The sequence below is a fragment of the Falco peregrinus genome, chromosome 5, assembly GCF_023634155.1.
Source record: "Falco peregrinus isolate bFalPer1 chromosome 5, bFalPer1.pri, whole genome shotgun sequence".
Taxonomy (NCBI): domain Eukaryota; kingdom Metazoa; phylum Chordata; class Aves; order Falconiformes; family Falconidae; genus Falco; species Falco peregrinus.
Genome location: NC_073725.1, coordinates 16,193,137 through 16,210,326, shown reverse-complemented (window position 1 = coordinate 16,210,326; position 17,190 = coordinate 16,193,137). Strand labels below are relative to the sequence as shown.

Below are 17,190 nucleotides of genomic sequence, written 5' to 3'. Positions count from 1 at the left end.
TGCAGCCTAGAAGAAAGGAGTGACCGAAGTCATTTTACAGTACGAGAAGGGACATTCACCAAGCAGCAACGCTCATGGCCAGGCTGAATGATCTCACGTAGGATGCAGGGCGCTGTACGCAACACGCAACACATGCTGTCTCCACCAAACCCAGCCTTATCCCATATTTTTCCAGACTGAGTATATTTAGCAGCAGATTGTAAATGACAGCAAAGAAAACAGCCCACCTGAGAGGTGTTTTGCTTAGAAATACCTTTATTTTATAAAGCCACAGTTTGTTCTGTAAAGTTTTACCACACTTATAAAAAAGGGGCTGACAATTCTGAGGGACAAAAGAAAAGCTGAAAACATTTCTTGTAATTCAGGGTTACACAAAGGTTATATTTATAATATATATATTTATTTATAATTTGGAGACATTAGAGATGAAACTGCAGTACGTGGGCAGCTGTGGGGTCATATTTCAGAGACTTGCTCGTGTCCTACAAATAGTGTTTCTTGACAGAAGGGGTTCACAAGGACCATCCCGCTGTCACGGTAGTCGCCATTGGCAGGGGAGCGCGGCTCAGAGAGGTGGTCCTAGGAGAAAGAGAAACAGGGTGAGCACTTCACACCCCTAACCCTCCACGAGCACACCAGGGCATTCCGCTGCCCTGTGCAAATGCATGTGAGGAATCAACTGCTATTTTTATCACTTCTCCCAATCCTCCAAAAGTGCCTGAATTTTGGGGGCTCGGGCTCCCGGAGAGCTAAGTTTGGTGAGCCAGTTTGGAGAGCTTCTTCAGGCAGTAGGAGATGCGAGTGAAGAGCTCCTCTGATAGTCACGCTGATTCTTTCTCAGTCTGGGGACACAGAAGTCAGATGCACCAAACTTCAGGTCCCTTAGCAGAATTTGAGCTTTCATGTTTCTTTTTTGATATCTTTTTTTCCACTTTCACGATGCATTGCAACAGTTTCCTCTCTATCAGTTGGCTTTGACTCTTCAAAGATGCATTTTCAGCTTCTTTTTAAGGTCAGAAAGCCACATATACGGTTCCAAGCTAACTGAGCACGCTGCAGTTCAGTCATGTTCCGATCAGGTTTAAATGACTCAGATGACAGCTTTTGGAGACCATTCCACATGTCAGTAGGTCTATCACTGGTCAAGAGGAAACAGCCTCAAGTTGTGCCAGGAGAGGTTTAGATTGGCTATTAGGAAAAATGTCTCCACCAAAAGGGTTGTCAAGCGCTGGAACAGGCTGCCCAGGGAAGTGGTTGAGTCACCATCCCTGGAGGTATTTAAAAGACCTGCAGATGTGGTGCTTAGGGACATGGTTTAGTGCTGGACTTGGCAGTACTAGGTTAAGGGTTGGACTCAATGATCTTAAGGTCTTTTCCAACCTAAACGATTCTATGGTTCTATTGATTTGATTCTTGGTAAGTCTAGACCAGATCCTGCCTTAGTTTGAGCAACATAATTGCCAGCAAAGTGGGATTAATGAAGTGACTGTGAGTACTTGTCTAATCACATCTGACAGGTTCGTTTCTGAACACTTTTTTTTTTAAGATTTTATTTAATGAGATGAGTTAAGTCAGCTAGCTGATCTGAAGATTACTTCAGTATAAACCCAAACTCTCCACTGTTTCTAGGTTTTAAATACCTCTGAACTAACCAAATTTATTATTCTCTATCTCTGAGGCCATCAGTAAGATCACCTGCCCATATATGAATAATCCCACTGAACCAGTAAAGGATGAGTATACACCACCACTACACACTCCCATATACTGATGTTTTGATTGCTTATATGCTGGGAACACTCATTCCCTGAACTGGAGAAGCTATAGGCAGCTCCTGAGACATAAACGCACAAAATTTGTGCTAACTCCCACAACCCCTATATCTGATGCTGTGTGGGACATGCACGAGACAGATTAGAAGGGCTGACTGTCAGTAACAAGCCAGCCCGAAGAGCTCTCCTAAGCAGTCATGGTATGCCTAGACGCTGGCCTTAGGCTCAAAAGGAAGAGAAACCCGGGAACAAATTCACCAAAAGGTGGTTAACTCCCATGACCCCACAGCAATATGGAATATATCTGCAATGGCTGGGAACAGGGTGGCAATACCACTGTGGTTAACATATTTATCCCATATTATACATGCACAGGGGCAACTCCTTCTCAAAAAGCTGTCTCTCCCTGAATGTGCGCAGGGATTTCAAGGTGTTATTAATACGACTTCCTCTGCCCTTCTCCCAGCACGGCTACAGTTACAGTTTTCAGACACTAGTTCTGCAAGTGAGGTACCTCTGAAGTCTCCAGCGACTGGATCTCTCTTGGTAACTCTACAGCATGCCTGTTGAAGTAGTCCATGGTAATAGCATTATTCCAATAGCTCAGGTTGTTTTCTGGGTTAGATGTCTTTTTCTTCCTCCTCATGCAGCAGACTGTCAGCAGAACTGCTGTCAATAGAAACATGTAAAAATGTGGTTATTTCCTTTCAATAACGACTCATCAGTACAATGGATTTGTTTTTTACATTACTTAAGGAGAGGGCTGGTGACCTTTGTTCATACAGTTCACTCTCAGCCAGATCTAGCTCTCTCCTAACAAACCCCACACAGTTAAGTCAGAATCTGGGCCAAGGAGATGAGGCTTTGGGCTTGGCAGAATATACAGGTTTTACTTTCTTTTTGATGTGAGTTTATAATCTTCAGGATGTGGCTGTGTGGCTAATGGAAAGTATGGGTGTTGTAGCTGATGCTATTTTAATACCTAAGCAGGGATTTATAGACCCTCTAGGACAGAGGGCTCTCCCCAGGGACTGCAAAGGATGCCTCTGCACAGATCTTTTCTACTTCTAATGCGTTCAGGTGCTGCAGCAAAGGGCACATTACCAAATGGGCAGTGAGAGGCACCTGTCCTAGGCTCACATACCAAATTCCTAAATGCTTGTAGCTGCACGTCTTTAATACCAAAAGCTTCTGCCCTGAAGTGCCACGGATTCCTGCCTCTCTCACCTGCCCTTCATAGCTTGGATTTTGGGTACGTTGTGATCATGCTCCAAAACATCAGTGACCAGCAAGGGCTCCTGAGCAGGATGAGACAGTGGTGAGGTGGTGTGGAGATCCCCTCTGGCACCTGTCCCACGTAGCTTATGCTTCCAGGGTACCACTAACCCCAGAGCTGGGCTTTTCCTGCCTGTCTCCATCAGCCATATCAGGATGTGGGATCTACTGATAAGCATAATCTGCTCCCCACACTTCCCTGAGCACTGGTGGTGTCTGAGCCTGGCTTTTTTTTCTTACCTGTGGAGCACACTTAAGCTTCTGCAGTCTGAAATACTTGAGCTTAAAGTAGAGCAGTTAAGCAAGATGAAGATGAAGTGACCAGCAAGTGAAACTCCCTGATACAATTTTCTGTCTGGTCTCAAGGCCACAGGCACCCATTGACGGCAGAGATGCCAGGATACTGCGCCCGAGGCAGGTGGGCCCAACGCAAAGCTGGTTGAATGTTATTTTCTGGAATTGCTTTTGGTTTAGTCATCTCTCGCAATTCAGATGGGTAATCTTGGCAATTTTATGAAAGCCAGGCAAACCCACTGTAACAAACTTACTGCTCCCAATGGTCCAGGCTCAGGCATAAGCTGAGGTGCATACAAGGGTTTGTTCAGAGGAGTAATGCATAAGCTCTGTGTGCTTACCTTACACCTGTGGAATTAATTGACCAGTTGTGCTTATAATCTGCCTGATTTATATAGACAGACAGGTAGCTGGACATGTACTTAGTTTGATTTGTACCTGTGAAATAGGGAATGCCCTCTCGTAAATTCACTCCATTATTTCTAAACCCCTCATGGTAGAAAGAAAGAGAGAAAATATTCATGAAGCAGAAAAATATATTATTTTCTCAGCTACAGCCAAAATTATTTATTAGAATTATAGCCCAGAGGAAAGAAAAGACTGCAGAGAGGTCAAAGCTGCTTTGTATGTTTTGACAAACATTGCAGCTACTCATATGCCATGCGTCTAATATTCTTTTTCCGTCTACTCACATAAAATGGCAATACAAAAGTGCAAGGCTAGAGCTCTATTTAAAACAAAACAATATGCTACTAAGAAAAAAATAAATTAACAGGTTTGAGTTCGGGCAGGTTATGTCTCTTCAAAGGGAAAGGTGAGCTTATTGTATAAATCTTCCGAAACTAATGGAAAAATCTCCCACACTATTCCTGCGTGTTTCAGAAAAGCAGGTCACCATCAAACTTGCTATTATCTTTGACTCATATTGCTTCGTTCTTTCTATCACCAATAACTTCATGTGCTGACAGCCCGACTCCTGCTGCTGCGCCCGTAGGCAGGCACCACGTTGGGGCTGCCAGAACTGCCCTCCCTGCCTGGGGAAACACTCATCCTCATGAAGGGCTACATCTTTGCTCCCTGCTCTGCTGCTACGCTCTCTGTGTCCCAGCCCAGCCTGCAGGCTTGTTAAGATTAGAAAGTGAAGCAGGACCTACATTTAGTCTTCCCCACTGCTGGTGAGATCCAACAGACCTTTTGGTACTCCTTAAGGCACGGAGCGTTTTTTGAAGGTGCCTGAGGATATGAGAGCCCCAGTAAAGCCAACTCTACCACTGTGCAAGTATTTTGAAAACCTGAGGTTTTACAGCTTACAAAACATTGTGACTGCTGACAGAGAAGTATCAGATTTGGGTTTTATGGGCTGGAAAGCCGGTGACACTGAGTCGAGAACTCTGCTTCTTCCAGCAGGAAATGGCCTTGCCATGTGCAGATATGGCTGCTCTAAGGCAATAATGCTCTCTCCGTTAATTACACTCTTGCCCTCTAACATTAGCGCACACACAAGCAAACGGATGGAAGACACTGGAAAATGGGTTCCTGAGCCTCCTTGAATATAACATATTTTAGCAGAAGGCTATTTACCTAAGCTGCCCCAATTCAAAGATGAGGAGACCTGATTTAAGAGGGACAGAGAGGACAGCAGCGCTGGAATGAGGCTGTTCCCTTTTCATCTCATATTATCTACCCTTTGGGGGCATATTTTAGTGAAATTAACGTAGCTAACACAGGACCGCTCACTTCCAGAACAATACTATGAATGGGGTACAGCTTTACAAATATTCTTAGAAATCTATTTGCTCCTATGACTAGAATTATGTGTATTACAGAAAAAAATTCTTTCCAGAAAGACAGTTGCGATGGCCAGCAAGGACATATTAAATGGATGAAATACACAGAGGGCAGAGATGGTCTAGAAGGGAGAAATGGCAATAACAACAACAGAGCTGAAGAGAGAAACAGTAGCTGCAATAGCCTGCTTATCCTTCCTGGTACATTATGTCATGTCCTCATAAGGACGAGAAAGTGCTGTTGTTCAGCGCTGCCATGTATATCACCTCTGTTTCAGAGCTGGCCAACCCTTCAGGCAGGAAGAAGGCTAACTTCTCTGGTTTTCAAGGACTCGCGTCTGAAAAGTTAGACGAACTTTTCCCTTTGCCTGCTCAATAGCTAGTGCCCCGAGAATGACACTTCAGTGCTGTCCCTGTGTCAGCCTGAAGTTCTACATACAAAGATGATGATACATGTTAGGAAATAGCAGGGCTCTGTGCAATTTTGTGGACACTGGAGGTTCAGGGAGCTCAGAAGCATTTCTAACTCATATGCTTTGACCTGTGGCTAGTCTGGAGGGAGAAAAGTCAACCCACACATTCAGGGGCTGAGCTGTTAAGCTCCAGCTATGATGCTGGCCTCTTTCTGACCCCAAGGCAAATTACAACTGCATTATCTGTCCCCCCTACCCACGAAACAAGACTTAATACATCCCGCAAATGGGAGAAATGAGATTCTCACAGATTTACAGGTTTCTAGGCTGTTGGGAACATATCTGTCATATACTCTCAACTGCACGACACCTGCTCAACCAGGAGACTTTCACCTGTTAACCACAAGCTGCATTTAAGGTACAGCCTATCTCATGGGAAAATATCCACCTTCATTTAAGGACATGGAGTGACCGGATAACGAATCCATCCCCACAAAGTTTGTTTCAATGCTTAATTTCTGTTGTGGCAACATGTTTACATTCCCCTTGTTGTCTAAATACCTCCAGCTTCAGCCGCCACTTCCTCAATCTGCTTTTGCTTTTTTTTATTAAAAGTTTCCACTATGCTATCAGAAATGTCCCCTATATATGTGGGCTTCAGCCTTTTCTTGGACTACTTGGTGACACAAGATGTCTCAGCTCTTAAATCATTCAAATGGCTCTTTTCTACTCTTCCAGTGCTTTCTTTTTTAAACATAAACCACCAGGATTATACACCATATTCAATACCGGCTTCATAAATGCAGTGTAATGAGATCATACCAACTCCCTACAGTTTCCTGATAGTCTTCTGTCTTTCTTTTCAACTCGATTAAATATTTTACCAATCTTATATAGCTGCGGAGCCCCATGCCCCACTCTCCAGCTCCCATGTAAAACACAATGTTAACAAACCTGAATATTGCAAGCGCTTAAAAGTCAGGAAATACTCAGACCGAAGGATGTTCATTTACTTCTCCCTATGCCTGTAGATCATAACATAAATGAAGTTTCTATTGAATCCTTGCCTCGTTTACTAAAATAGAGGTTTTTCCATATTTCTTTCGATTTCCCTTGTTTACCGTGGCCATCTATAGTAGAACAGCCTTAGCCATGATAAAGGTATCACAATGGGTTTGGTTATCGACCGTGACTGCTTACATCTGGAGACAGGATGCTCTTCTCCAGCTCAGCCTGAGCTCTCACCTGGGGATTAGACTCAGGGCTTGGGATCTCTCCCGCTTCAGACAAGGACGCAAACATTTGTAGGCTTTGTGATAGAGAAAATGGGTGAGATAATTTTGGAAAGCATCCCAGTGCATGAAATGCGATCTAAGTGGGGTTAGGTCCAAGGCAATTCTTCATATATTCTTTGAGTTCTGCTGACGCCTGTGTTCAGAGGCTCAGCCTTCCTCTCGTGTTTTCCTGTGTCAGCAGAACTGACTGAATGAATTGACTTCTGTGCATCTGATTTGCAAGTTTCTGTTCTTCTACATTTTATCGTGCCATTCTGTAATTACAGAGATGTAAGTACTGGGAGCCCAAGGACCGGGATATTGGGTTTTAAAAAGAGTTCATATTGTGTCTTGTTCTGCACTGCAGAGGCTGGCAGCCACACACACATAACTGCATGTGCACAAAAATGTTCAAGGCTGCCTGAAGGACACCACAAAACCAACTCAAACTGTGACATGCATAAAATACAGATATCAGTGTTATATACGACTGCTTTTCTGGGAATGCAATGATACAGAATCCTCCATTTTGCAGCCGTTAAATAGCATTAGCAACATTACCCCTGTTGTTTGTATCATGAAACTGAAGCAGCAAAAGGTGAAATGATTTCCCCAGGTTCACAGAGCAGACATGGCTCAAGCATTCCTATTCAAAGCATCACTTTTCTGGCCAGCATTTTAAGGGATTTCAGTGGGACTCAGAAACCTATGCATTCTTAAAGAAAAAGATACTGTAAGGACGGGGAGGCTAAACCCCATCTCTTAGTTCAGTAGGCAAGCTCCTGAGGCCCAGGTCTTCAGGCTAGTGCTATAGCCACTGAGCTGTGCTACCAGCATGGCTGGCAGGACCTGCCAGTCCACAGTGGGGCTCAGATGCCAGAGCACAACGATGCTGAACAAAGCTTCTGCTGCTTCCTGCTCTTAGATGCAAATCCCCATGGCAGGGATGGGCCAGCGAGGAGCCCCAGTGGGGTCTTTCTTCTGCAAGAAGCGCAGCATCCCAGGCATTTCTTGCAGTGGGGACGAAGAGCCAAGGGCTCCTGCAGTCACTCTCCAGCAGGTCACTTCCCCTGCTACGGAAGTTAAAATGCCCACAGGTTTTCATTTAACAGGTGCCTGTCAATAAAAGATGTGACAGCAAGCAGTGTGCGGGGCCCTACTGCACCAGGCGTTCGAGAGGGACAGACATGTTTCTGCAGCATGGTGGTGTGGGGCAGCACAAGCCGTGCCCAGAAGCCCCCTGAGAAAGAAGGCTTTTCCAGCCTCCTCGCTACACTCCTCGTGCAGGGGAGGGATTCCAGGGAAAGGTACCAGGGCTCCTGGCAGAGGAGAGATGCACCGGCCACTGCGTAGCTCTGCAAGGGCTCTGGCAACAGCCCCGAGGTCAGCGAGCTGGCTGAGGGGCACTGCTCATTAGCAGGAGGAGGGAGCCGAGTTCATTAGATTCCTGCAGCTCTGCAGCTGCGCACAGGCTCTGGTCGCCTCTCCTCACCTCCCTCCACTCCTTTCCAGGGTTTGTTGCTAACTTCCCTGCCTTGGGGCTGCCTCTCTGCCTGGTGCAGGGCCTTATCCCTTCTCACAGATGTCCCAGCAGCAGCTCAGGGCTCACCGCCCCCCTTGGTGGCTCTGGCCAGCAGCCTTGAGGGTGCCAGCCCGAGCACAGAGCTGCCAGCTTGCAGCTCCGGGGTAGCAATAACTTCCAGCCTCCCATGATCGGAGCCCTCCGTGACTTTCCCCGTGGTTGTTCCCTCCTAAGGCAGATCAGATATTTAAAAGCATGGGGCCGAGTCTTGATGTCGGAGATGCCTCCACCTTTCAGCATGCCAAGGCGGGGGCAGGACAGTGTTTTCCCAGTCCATGCCCACAGCAGCTGTGAGAGCATTTTCATGCCTTGAAGATGAAATGAAATCCAAAGGGCTGTACGCTTCGACCGCCTCTTAGCATCAGCCCCCCCTAGACCAGAAGTGAATGCCAGCTCTGTCCTCAGCTGCAGGCGCTTGTGCCCGGGAGGTGGCGACAGTCCCCTGCACACCCCGGACTGCACCGCGCACCGCGCACCCTGCCGAAGGCACGCAGCTGCCCGAGGGCCAGGACAGAAAGTGCCCCTCCAGTGTGCAGCACAGAGGGGAGCCATGGCCGATGCATGTGCATCTGGGTAAAAATGCTTTAAGTTGTTGTAACTTCTTTTTCTTCTCCTCTAGGAATAACTTATGCCTGTACAACAGCACTTACCATGGAATAGTTTAACGGCATAACTTTTGGATGAAAGCAATTCCCTAGGCACTTCAGCCAGATCCAAAAAAATCCCAGTTAAAAGCCTACCTGCCAGTCTTTTAAACTCTGAAATATGTCTGAGGATCCCCAGATTTTAAAAGGAGAGTCCCACTGAAGACCATCCTCAGAAATCTGGTCCTCAAAGCAGGACTTAAATATCTGCATCATTTAAACACTCAGATATATTAGAGCTGGTATAGATAATTTTCAAAATAACATTTGCCTTTTTAAAAAATGTAGCTTATAAAGATAAGAAACAGAACAGACACAGCCATATGAACACATACTGTTATGGCACACATGATAAGAAGAAAAGGTTAAACACCACTATTTAATGAATAGTGCGTTAGAAGTCCTGCCAACAGACTCCTATTATTATTGTTATTAATAAAAATAACAACTATCATTACTTATTAGCTCATATGTGGCACACTGCAGGCAGAATACACCAGTGTACACACTAGTTATGCTTCCTATGCTTGTGTTGTATGGTATTGTATTTTGTGGTTTATTTTGTTTGGACACTTTCCATTAGGATCACCTTCCTTTCTGAATATTGGCCGAAAAAATAATGCTTGGAAGAATTTATTTCATCCTCTATTTCTACTGATTGATAAGACAAGGCTGTTTGTAAAATCATCAAATATCACTGCTTCTCATCATGTGCTATAACCCAGTTTCTCCTCTCCATCTTTTGCAGATGTATCTATGCACACTTCTGCTTTGGTTTATCTTTATTTTGGTTTTCCATCTTTTAGGTTTAAGCTTTGTTCTCACCCGTGGTTTTAACCACGTTGACAACAGCAGAAGGGACAAGCCTAACCGAGACGCTGAGCCAATCCAAGAATTTGCAGCTGCTGAAAGGATTAGCGTGGCTGCCCCTCCAGGTGTATGTTCCTGCAGCCTCATCCACTCCACGTCTCACGCTCACCTGACCCTGCAGGGAGCTGATTCAACTCACTGGGTGGACAGAAAGTGCCAAAGAGAAAAGCGAGCACTTTTTGGCCACTTCAGCAATCTGGAAGTGTCTCAGGGAAGTGTCAGTCAGGCCTGGGCAGAAGGAGAGGCGCAAGATCAGGTGGCTGCGCCCCAGAGACAGCAGGGGACAGCAGCACTGTCCTTTTTGGCAGGAGTAAGCTGTGTGCAAGACTCTCCCAGTCAGCTTATCTAGCCTTGTCCTCAGAACAGCTAGTAGATGTAAATAACTGAATTAACACACAATATTGTTGGCTGCTCCCCTTTAATATTTCCTCAGGCAGCAAAGGCTGGGAAACGTTTGGTTTTGTTTCACTCCAGACAAAGCAGCACAATCACACCCCACAACAGTGAAAGCCCAGAGCGTATGTTGTCCTACCTTGGTGATATAACCCTGCTAAGCAGGGGACACATCAGCATCCACTCACAAGCTTCCTCATTGTTTCTCATGTGCTTTTTGTAGCTTAGGCAAATGACAAGACCCTAAGCCAGCTCTGGGAACCCAACCTGCCCTGGTCCTCTCTGTGGCTGAATCCTGGTGTCTGAAGGCCAGGATTTAAAATTCTTCCTTCTCCTTCAACAGCTGCAAAATTGGAATTAAAATGGAGGAAACCGGCACTCTGATTATCAGACTTTAAAGTCTGATAGTTTACAAATTGCCTGCAATGAAATATTCTATCGCATGGGAAAACTGGTGTTTCCTAAGGTATTAGTCATTACAACTGTCATTAATACTTTGGGTTAGGAATAGGCTTTTCAAATCCAGTTGAAAATCCAGGGCAGCATATAGCGGTTTCTAGATTAAAGACTTGCACAATTTTTCATTACCAGCTTAAATGCCTTGAAGTAAAGCTGCTTCACCTTCTAGAGTTTTTCAGCCTTGTGTCACACCCTCAAATGGAGGGCCCCAAAGTGATTTCTAATAGCAACAGAACAAGTATATGCTTTGAGCACAAACATTTTGGCCCTGCATTTTGAAGCGAAGCACTTTGGTCAGTGAATGTGATCCCTGTCTAGTGATTGCTTCTCATCCACCTCAAGCTGCCCTGTCTCCGTTAGCTCTCCACCTCCTTGAATCACGAGCCGAAATCTGAATTTTAAGGAAAGAAAAAGCAAAATAAAGCAGCAATTAACTTACAACATGAAGATATAGGTACGCTGATAGCCAAGATGATCCAGGCAATGTCCATCTTGCTGAGACAGATGGTTGCTCTGTGCTGGGGTTTGTCCCCCTCGGTGACATGGGAGATGTTTCCTTGCACCCCGGGTTTCCAGGTCCCAGCAGGAACCAGTCTGTTCAGGAAGTTCCCGGTGGCGGTGGAGCCAGCTGTGGAAAGGGAGCTGGACAACCTTGTGGCAGGTGCTGCAGAGAGAGCCCTGCCTAGCAAGGTTGTGTTAGTCACCACGCCATGCTGTGTTGGAGCAGGTCCCTTGGGGTCTCCTGCTGCCAGGGAGGAGACGCTGACGTCGAAACTGGTCTGAACCGAGTGACCCGCTGCTGCTGTTGCAGATCCAGGGCCAGCAAACAGAGGGACGTTTGTACTGAGATTCAAGGTTACCCAAGAGTTGTTTTTGCTCAGCATATCCCACACGCCGTAGCGGGTGGGTTTAAAAGGCACCGACACTGCTTCAGGATCAGTTGATGGTCCAGCAGTTGTGGTGGCAAAATCTGCCTCCTGCACCACTAGCTCGGCCCCGTCCCCTCGCTCTGCTTCCCTAAGGCTTCCCGAGGCGTTGCGGTGGGGAGAAGGGTCTGAGTGTGTAGTTCTTGCCAGCCCCGTGCCATTTGGATCGCTGGATGCTGCGGTCTGGGACTGAAACGGGTGGTCTGTGAAAGGGCTCCTCAGGGTAGGGAAGGGAGAGTGCAGGGTGGTCTTTAGGTAAGGCTCTGAGGACTCTGTGAAGTTGCCTTTGAAAACCTGGAATATTTTCCCCTTGGGGCGAGTCTGTCCCGAGTACAAAGCACTCTGGTTGTATAAATGATACGTTTCCTTTTCACTGATGTGAGGGCTGCTCACTTGCTTTTGCCCGGTGGAAGGGGCTTTCTCCGCCAAGCTGACAGGATGGGGAATGGTGTGAGCAGTTGTGGGAAGGGGCTCTGCCACGTGGTGGTCTTTGTGGCGAGGTGTTGCTCCCATGGCTGTGGTAGTGGTAGTGTCCATTGGGAAGCCCTGAGAGGAGGAGACAGTGGGAGACAGTACCTGAACAGAAAACACCAGCTCTTCTGTCAGTGCCAAGATCAGTAGAACACCTGGAGGAAAAAGCACAGGGAGAGGGTGAGACACCAGGGAGGGACCAGCCGACAGGGAACAGGCTTGCACATCTGGCAGTAAGAAATATCTTCCGTTTTCTGCAGAAGGACAGAAGAGTTAGTATCCAATTTTGTTGGCTTCTCTGGGAAAGCAGGAAAATCTGCAGGGGCTGTGGTGGCCCCGCGGCTGCGGGAGCAGTGAGGTGGGAATGGGAAGATTGCAGGGAATCTCTGTGGCAAAGGGAGACAAGGTTGCAGTATGGCCTCAGGAGAGTCCCTTGAAATGCCATAAGCAGGTGATTTCCCTGTAGAAGCTACAAAGCATCCTACTCTTTAGGGGTAGAAACAAAAGACATTTTCATTTTTGTTTTGGCCAGGCAGGCCTCCACATGCATGTCTGTATCATTATAGGAAGCCTTAGTCTGCTCATCCCTTTGGCTGAAAAACCCTAAATTTGGCTGCCTCCAGTCCTGGGTGCCATTAAGCAATCTGTTTTTTGAGAGACCAGCTGCTTAGCCCTAGCCAAAAATTAGGTCAAGAAGGGATGTCTGATCAGAGGGCTTCTTGGGTTATATATGCCATCCTTTACTTAGCAACTTTGGAACATCTAGTCATTTATTTTAGAATCTGAGACGTGGAAAATGTCCAAATGATAAAAATGAACAAGAAAACATAGCTACTGCAGCCGTTTTAAAAAGCCACATGATTACTAGGGATCTGACTCAAATCTAACAGAACCACCCTTCTCACCCATATACAAATGTTTGGTTGTAACCTGTTCTGTGCTCACATGTGCTGTGCGATTGGATTGTGTGAAATTTGCCTCGCGCTACCCTCAGTAGTGCACATTATTTCACGAGGTGCCAGATTCACACCGCTGGGAACATCCATTCTTCCATTTATTCCTAATCCAGATAATGGACGTGGGCAGCTGCAGTAGCATAAGCCTCCCCGGGACGCAGGGCTAATACACCGTGAGTTAGCGTGACCTGCAGGGACCACATCAATCACACGTCACCATTTCCATATGTTGAAGCTGTCGAGTGTAATGTGGATCTCTGCCCACTAGGAAGCACACAGAATAAATCCATTTTGCACAGTCCGCTGAGCATCATCAGATGGCATCATTAGCACTGTGCTAGTGTGAATTTCAACCAGTGGTGTCAAGGTGAAAAACGTTGTCACAGCCTTAACAAATCAGAGAGATGAGTTCGTCAAAGCTGCAGGACTCCAAACTGGGTAATGATCATCTTCCAGCCAAGACTATGGAGTGCCTTCCTGCCCCCTTCTCCACCCTTCCCAGGCTTGCCAGCTTTCTCTGTGAGCGATTATGCCTTTTACTTCTACCCTACTTGGGTATACGTTATGGGCACCAGCAGAAAAGGAAGACAGGGACTTGGGAAAGTGAAAGAAGATCTCTGATTAGGTGTCCACTGGGCCCTAGGGCTCTGCTGCACATTTGGCAGATGCAAATGCCATGAAATGTGTTTATCCCAAGTCCTGTGCATCATTCACACCCATTCGCAAGCGGTGCAATAAATGTAGCAAAAACTCACCAAAGGAGGAGTACCTATTCTTCTTTCCCAGCTAAATGCTCTGCTTTGATCACTAACCATCACCTCTGAACCAGAACAGAGCAGAGCTCTGCAACTGAGAAAATTCACCCCATCTTGCCCCCAGCCTCCTGTTACTTTGCAGAGCATCCAGAAGATGAAAACACTGGTGAACACAGCGAGAGCCAATTACAAGCAGTGCACTTCCCATGATGCTAAAATTAGCTCCTTTTTTTGGTTGGTTTTTTTTTGGGGGGGTTGTTTTTGTTTTTGTTATTTCTCAAATAAATATCTCTGCCAAATAAACCATCACCTGGGATACTGCTTACCAGTTCCTAGCCAGCCACACAATATGTTCTTAGCAGAACACACCTAGTAAAAAAAAAAAAAATAAATTTCTGTACACTGAGATGCAAACAGCAGAGCAGATCACGCTATACTCATGGAGCATCACTCTTGGAAATGAAAGACAGGAGTTATCTTCACACTTTTGGCAGCACTTATTCTGAGGTCAAGGTCAAAGCAGATATTCTAGTGTCCATATGGCTAATATTTCATGCCAAGACAAGTTGCTGCCACCAAACAAATTCAAAGAGGAAAGGATGACAATTTATTTTGGATTTGGTGTGTGAAGATAATGTTTCAGGATACTTTAGGCCTGCTGTTCTGAGCACACAAGATGAAGTGCATTGGCAGGTCTTATGAGATACTAGATTATAATGATTGTAATGCCTGCTAAAGTTTTTGGATGTTCTTTGTGTAACTAATTTCTCTCACAGCTCACATGCAGAAAAAACATCTCTATTGCGTTAATATTCTTCTCCAGGATATTCCTTAAGGAATAAGGAAGTTGTCAGCTTTTCTGCATATTGTGCCCTGGGGTTAGAAACCCTGATCTTTGACTAAAAACCTACCTAATATCCATCTCCACTTCCTGAAATACTGGTAAATCAGAAGCTTGCTGCTGTAAAGATTTACAGTCTCTCTGGGGCAGTCTGTTGCGGTAGCAGGTCAGCACACATCAGGCATGGGAAGCCAGATGCATTTAGTTAGTACCTTTAAGTGACTTGTAAAGTATGAATAATTATTCAAAGGAAATACTACATCAGAAGTAATTTATCTGACAATAAACAATAACCCCCATGACATTTGGCTGTCTCAGGCTGTGGCAGTCAGGTTTTGCTCCTCTGCTAGACTCCGTTTAACAGCCTCTGCAAAGCCACCATGGCCCCCTAAGCTACAGCTTCTTAGGATTTTCTTTTACTGCCTGAATGTACCACTAACTCCTTCAGTGACAACCAGAGCTAATCTGTGCCCCTGACTACTGAAAAAACATTCAGTTTAGTACATTATTGTAAAAATAGCCAGTGCTCTATATTTAGGAAGAACCAGCTGATAATAAGAACTTCACAGTGGGCTTTTGCTGGTCCTTTTAAGTAGAATTAATTTGCTTTATAACTGTTCAACAGCCAACTTGAAAGCAAAAGTAAAGCTGGAATTGGTATTTTCACATGCTCTGCATCATCACCTAAGCATGCTCTGGCTGGAATTGCGGTGATCTGGAGTGCCCAGAGCTCCTGCTTGCTTTTCTATCACTTGAGGATATGCAGTGTCTTACAAAGTGGGACTCTTATTGAGGTCCCTGATATTAGACTGCCCTTTTGGCAATTTTGGCTTAAGCCTAGGAAAATGATATTCTGAATTTCTCTATTAAGGTGCAGGAGGCATTTGTCACAGAAATGAACTTCACCAGCTCCAGATTTCTTCCCTTCCCAGTCTCTGTCTCTGCTTCACAAATGCATCTGCACTGAGAAAAGGGCCACGGTGCGTATGACACCAATCATCCCCCAGTGCCTTAGCTTACCCTCCATCAGACTACCACTGAAAGGAAACCTTCTGGTTGCTATCAAGTTGTCACGGCCAAAGTTTTGATATCCCAGGTGAGATGGTACATTGCAGATGCTCTTGGTTAGTTCAAAGCACAGTCCTGCAGCTCTTTGCGGAAATCCTTCAGTTTTGGCTGCCTAAGACTCTTGGGATTCATGTTACTTAAGAGCGTAAGCCCCTTGGGTAAGGACTAGCATAATGGTATACAGACTAATGTAAGCTCATTATAGCAAATAATAATAATAAATTATATTTTCAAAGGTCAGTTCACACCATTAAGTTTTTTCATAAGGGGCCATTTCTACAGTATAGATGCTCAGGCTGAGAAGGGGTCAAACTGGTTTGGCTTTTAAATGCTGTGTGTCAATTTCCCGCTTTTGGAGTCTAATTTTATGACTACATTAAAACCATTCAACCCTAATGAGGCGGCTGATTGACCTGACATCTCTGTGGTGTGAACTGTGTCATCCTGTGGTCTTGCATAGTGCACCAAGAAGGGAATATTAAGTACAAAATGAATTAACTCAAGGATGAAGCACAGCAGAGTGACAGCAGAGTGTACACAGAGGGTACTGATGTGCATTTAGCCATAAAAACTCCTTCCTGACAACACGGTGTAATGGTTCAAATCTCAACAGGATCTCCCTGCAGTGCTTCTTCCCACGGTACACTCACATGAGGAGTCCAGAAATGGTGTGTGCAGTTGTTTAGGTGAAGAAAATTAAGGAGCTTCTTTACAGCAACGTTTTAAAAGACCACAGCTGATGTCCTCAGGAAATCTCAGTAAAGTCGGGGAGAGAAGTATTTTGCTTTCCCAGACTATGAAATCTGCAGGGTCGTACTGTTTGGGAACTTCCTCATGGCCCTTCTATTTGCAAGCAGGAAGCAGAACTGCCTCCCTTCAAACCAGAAAAACAAAGCACTTTGGGCCCCTGATGTTCTTTGTTTTATCTCAGGACCTCAGCAGCCCTCGCTAGGAGCCAGTGTCCTGCCACAGGACAACGTTAAAAGGCTTAATTTAGGAGTGAATACCACCTGGTGCTGCACGGGACACTTCATGGGCACTTCGAGAACAGCCTTTTTGCATGACATGGCAGAGCTGGCATGCGGCTGTCTAGTCAGCTCACGCGTTCAGCCTCCCCAGGGCAACCCCTTTAAACAACACAAACTTACATAACTTCTGATCTAAAGCCCGTGGAAAGGTTCCCAATGACTTTAGCGGGCTTTGGACCAAGTCCTAATTGCTGGAGATACAGTGGAAACTTTTGAGCTTCACATCACATTTTCTACAGTGCTGGAATACGCACAATGAGCTCAGTCTGGTATTTGACCCCTTCTAGCCTCTGCTACCTCGGACCTTGCAGCAAGACAAACAGAGCCACCCTGAGCAGTACTTGGCAAACATTTTTGCTCTAGGAAGTCAGGAAGAGCTTTT

At 45.7% G+C, this 17,190-nt stretch overlaps 1 protein-coding gene across 5 annotated transcripts in view; it reads right to left on the bottom strand.

Moving 5' to 3' along the window:
• Positions 1-237: 237 nt before the first annotated feature.
• Positions 238-17,190, bottom strand: part of TMEM108 (transmembrane protein 108) — a 167,420-nt gene continuing 150,467 nt past the window's right edge. For all 5 annotated transcript variants that reach the window (XM_055805466.1, XM_027793585.2, XM_027793586.2 and 2 more), the window contains 3 exons: positions 11,203-12,315; positions 2,287-2,441; positions 238-579 (listed from right to left, as the gene is read on the bottom strand). In XM_055805466.1, coding sequence (XP_055661441.1) covers positions 457-579; positions 2,287-2,441; positions 11,203-12,315 — 1,391 coding nt within the window. In that variant the 3' untranslated portion in view covers positions 238-456. The remainder of the gene's footprint in view (positions 580-2,286; positions 2,442-11,202; positions 12,316-17,190) is intronic.